Source organism: Acyrthosiphon pisum, chromosome A1, assembly GCF_005508785.2.
Source record: "Acyrthosiphon pisum isolate AL4f chromosome A1, pea_aphid_22Mar2018_4r6ur, whole genome shotgun sequence".
Classification (NCBI taxonomy): Eukaryota; Metazoa; Arthropoda; class Insecta; order Hemiptera; family Aphididae; genus Acyrthosiphon; species Acyrthosiphon pisum.
The window spans coordinates 107,279,233-107,283,588 of record NC_042494.1 but is presented as its reverse complement, the minus strand read 5'-3'; the positions used below and the strand labels follow the sequence as shown (position 1 = coordinate 107,283,588).

General features: G+C 27.1%; 1 protein-coding gene across 1 annotated transcript; it reads left to right on the top strand.

Annotated features, from left to right (window-relative positions):
- The first annotated feature begins 2,170 nt into the window (after positions 1-2,170).
- Positions 2,171-4,042, top strand: LOC115033549 (thiamine transporter 1-like). The gene is made up of 3 exons (XM_029486311.1): positions 2,171-2,385; positions 2,926-3,096; positions 3,929-4,042. Exons 1-3 carry the CDS (start codon positions 2,230-2,232, stop codon positions 4,040-4,042), a joined length of 441 nt encoding a protein of 146 aa, XP_029342171.1. The 5' UTR covers positions 2,171-2,229.
- The last annotated feature ends 314 nt before the right edge of the window (positions 4,043-4,356 follow it).

The following is a 4,356-nucleotide window of genomic DNA, read 5'->3' as shown; positions in this document are numbered from 1 at the left end:
TGGGTGCCAATCATGGGCCACCGAATTGTATTTAAGGAACTCATCTAGTGATGATCAAAATCGGTCTTGGTCTTGCGGTCTCGGAATCACCAAACCAATACCGAAGCTGCAAGACCAAGACCAAAACAAGACCATCACTGCAAGACCTTTCCCCCCCGAAAACACATTAGTATACCTATCTAGATTCCATTAACTAATAATTCACAACGAAAATAATAAGAATTTATTTATTTTGTTAGGTATGACATTTTATCAGTACCTATTCGAGGAAATGGCGAATTATTGAAAAAAAGATTAAAAATATAATGAGAATTAATATTACAAAATAACATATTTGTTTCATACTAATTAACAATTACTGAAAAATTATTTTATTTTTCCAAAATCGTTAAAAACGTCGAAAGTTGTCTTGCTAATAGAATAATGTATGTCCATAACACACATTTACTTTGAATCGAATATACTAATAATTTCTGAAAGTCATTACGGACTACGGTAGGTATCATTTTAATAGGAAGTACGTTTTTATTTTCGTTCACAACTCGTGTGATTTTTCTGTACTGGACATTGTGTTCTTAAACTATTGTCTTATACGGTACCTATATAGCATTGCATTAGTGTCGTAAACTTGTTGTCTGTTACAGAAATGATTAATTGCCAATATATTATATTAATAGAAACTTAAACATTTAATACTACTGTACATACTGGACACTGGTTAGATGTAAAAGAAGAATAAAAGTTTAATTATAAATAATAAATATTATCATTATAACAAATATAATTATTAAGCAATTTAATATTTGGAACAAACCATACAGTTTTTTTTTTTAAATAGAATTATTTGTTAAAGTGAACATAAAAAAACAACAATTTAATTTTTATAAACCTTATATTGGTCAATAACTAGTAATTATCAATTGGTAATAACCTATTGCAATTTATTATAAATGCAATATGAACATAAAAAGTTAATTATGGTGGTAAATTGATTCATACAAGTAAAATAATATAAGCATAATTTAAAATGCAAAGTTCTAAACGAGTATAATAAAATTAAATCGTTTGACTTGTTTTATGTTAATGTTTGATTTAAAAATATACTATGTAATATATTGAACTAAGTTTCATCTTATAGATCATAGCAAAAAAAGGTGGCTAAGTGGATATCGCTCTGCTGTACAGTATGTTATAAGTGGGTCACTGTATAATGGATAGTATTAAATTTGAATTCAATGATATAATATCACTGTATAAGAATTAACGGTTCTGAGCAGAGACGGTTTGTCAGTCTAGGTATTAGACATACCTATTATAGGTATACTTATCTATAGTATTAAAAAAAAATTGACCTATAATAGGTATCAATAATAAATTCCAAATTAATCATATCACAATATCCATTAGGTAACGCGTTATACATCAACAACAAACCATGATACTATCATAATAGTATACTTTAGAAGTTTCAAGTATACCCACGAATAATATTATACAATCACAACAAAATAACTAAAATAGTTATTCTAGGTTTTTTTATATGTAATTTCTTCCAAATTTGAACTTAAAATGACTATAAAAATAAACTGTGCTTATGTATTTCTTAGAATTTTTGGTAACAGAATTAAATATTTACGTGGAATCTTGTTTTACATTTTCAATCCTTAGATATAAAAGTTGAACATTTTATAAATTTTTAACTATAAAATAATTATTCAATTTTAAATTTGATAAATGTTGTCAAAATTTCAACATTCATAGAAAAAAAACTAATTAAATTGGAAACTGAAATTGTCCGTAAACAGCTCAAAACAAATCAAAATCAAAATTTTATCATGTATAGAAAGTGGAAATTTAAACAACCAGTGAAAATTTCATGTACAGTCATCTACAGTCATTCGTTTTAAAGTTACAGCAAAAACCAAAATCAATTTTCTCGAAAACAGATTTTGCGTAAAAATTCCCGTTTTTCCTTAATTTTTCTTTTGTTTTTCACGGCACTTTTGAAAACTATTGAAAAAATTTTACTTTTGACCCCCCCAAAGTACCAACTAGATTCACTTTCATATCAGAAAAGGTACTGTTGAAGAAAATCCAAGCACTTTAACTGTCCTAAAAGGTGATGACAGACACAAAAATAAAAAAATAAATAAAAAAATAAATAAAAAATATAAAAAAACACACATCATTGTAAAATCAATACATTCATCGTTCCACTCAGAATCTAAAATGTTGATGTTGATTTCAGAACTAATTATTATGGAACCGTGGAAAAAAGTGTGCATATATGTATCAGTGTATGTCATACTTCGAGAATTTCGTCCAATAGATCCTTTTATTATTAAGTATCTGACGCTTCTTCCAGAAAAATACACCGTTAAAATAGTAAGTTCACTAAAATTAATGAACCAAGGTTAACATAATTATTAATAATTGTAGTTATAGATCGTAGTTATTTGCATGCATAGGAACGGTATACATATATAAATAAGATAAATTTAATGTAAAGAATGGGAAATTGTAAACTATAATTCAAGCGCGTCGTTTTATTTTTAATTTTTGAATAGAGGTTTGTTATTAGTTATTTTATGTTACTATAATGCACCTATTATGCAAATTATTTTATGTACCTATAATAGGTACTTATATTTTTATTATTTTTACTTTTTTCATCCTCGTTAATTTATCTGGAAACATTAAACTATTATTGTACAACCTATACTTAATTAATTTGCACTCTAATATAGTACTTCCGGCACTTAATACTATAAATTATAATTTTATTGTATGAAATCTTTTAAAAAAGTCTATAAGTTGTACATATAATTATATAAAGCCAGTCGCTTGAAGTGTATTAAGTGTATATTTTATAGTTACTTTACATTATTTTCACTTTACTCATTTTTTTTTTCCATTTTTAATTAGATTAGAGAAGAAGTTTATCCAGTAGGCAGTTATGTTAGCGTGTTATTTGTAGTAATCGTATTCCTCGTTACCGATTATCTACAATATAAGCCAATAATAATTTTAAATGGATTATCTGGTATAATGTCTTATAGTTTACTATTGGGATCTCCAACAATAAGTTTTTTGAAAGTACGTACCTATACCTACCTACCTAAATTATATAGATTTATTGTCAATATTTATTTTTGGTTACATAGTTAATTTATACATATTTACAGTTTGTAATTTTTATCTTTTAGTCAGGTCAAATATTTTTAATGCTTTTTAGAGCAGCTGAAGTCGCGTATTATACATATATGTTTGCAAATATCAGGAATAAGGATCAATATCAGATCGCTACTAGTATAGTACGAACTTCAGTTTTGGTTGGAAAATGTAGTTGTGGTACAATAGCACAAGTTCTTATATCATATAATATTGTAAGCTATGTATATTTACTCTACTTAAGTATACTTGGTGAGTAAAATACTATATTAGGTACATAATTTTTAATATTTATGTTGTTTTAAACATTAGTCATTTGTATTTTTGTATAAAAATAATTAGGTATATACCTAGTTTTGTACATATTAGAACAAAAAATGTTGAAAATAAGTTTTTCTTAGAATGTTTCTAATGCGTTTGGTTATTTGGGTATAAAAAATGTATTATGTTAACAGAAATGTCGACATTTAGGAAATTATTATAATTTCTTATAATTTAAAGACATTATATCATTGCCAAGTAGTAGGTAGGTAGTAGGTACTGCATGTTATAATTTCGAAATTTCCTAACGATATAAGGCAATGATGCCATATTGCCATGCATCATAGACCTAAATTTATTATTTTCCTATTTTTTTTAGTAGTCTAATTATTCTAACGGAGTACAAGTGCTTGCAACAGGTGCAAGAACTTAAACAGAAGCAAATGCTTGCAACAGTGAGTAAGGACTTGTAACAGCGAATAATTATTTGTAACAGAGAGCAATAGTGATTGCAAAGGCGAACAATGACATGCAACAGAAAGCAAGTGCTTGCAACAGAGAGTATAAGATGGAGAGATTCTTTACTCTTGTTCGCTGTTACAACTTATAAGTACTTGATCCCTGCTGCAAGCACTTTCTCACCGTTGCAAGTACATACTGACTCACTGTTAGAAGTCCTTACTCCTTGCTTGCTCTTGCAAGTACCTACTTGCTCACCGTTACATTAATTCTGTTATTGTTTGATAGTAAATATATTTTAACGAACAAAATTAGAATTATAAGACATAATAGGCAGTGCCGCAACTACATAATAAGTGGCCCGTGTGCGATATTTTTTTGGGCCCGTTTCCTAAATGAATTTTTATTGTATGTATTATATAATATTGTTTTGATATTATTCTTGGTATAACACGACATTTAATA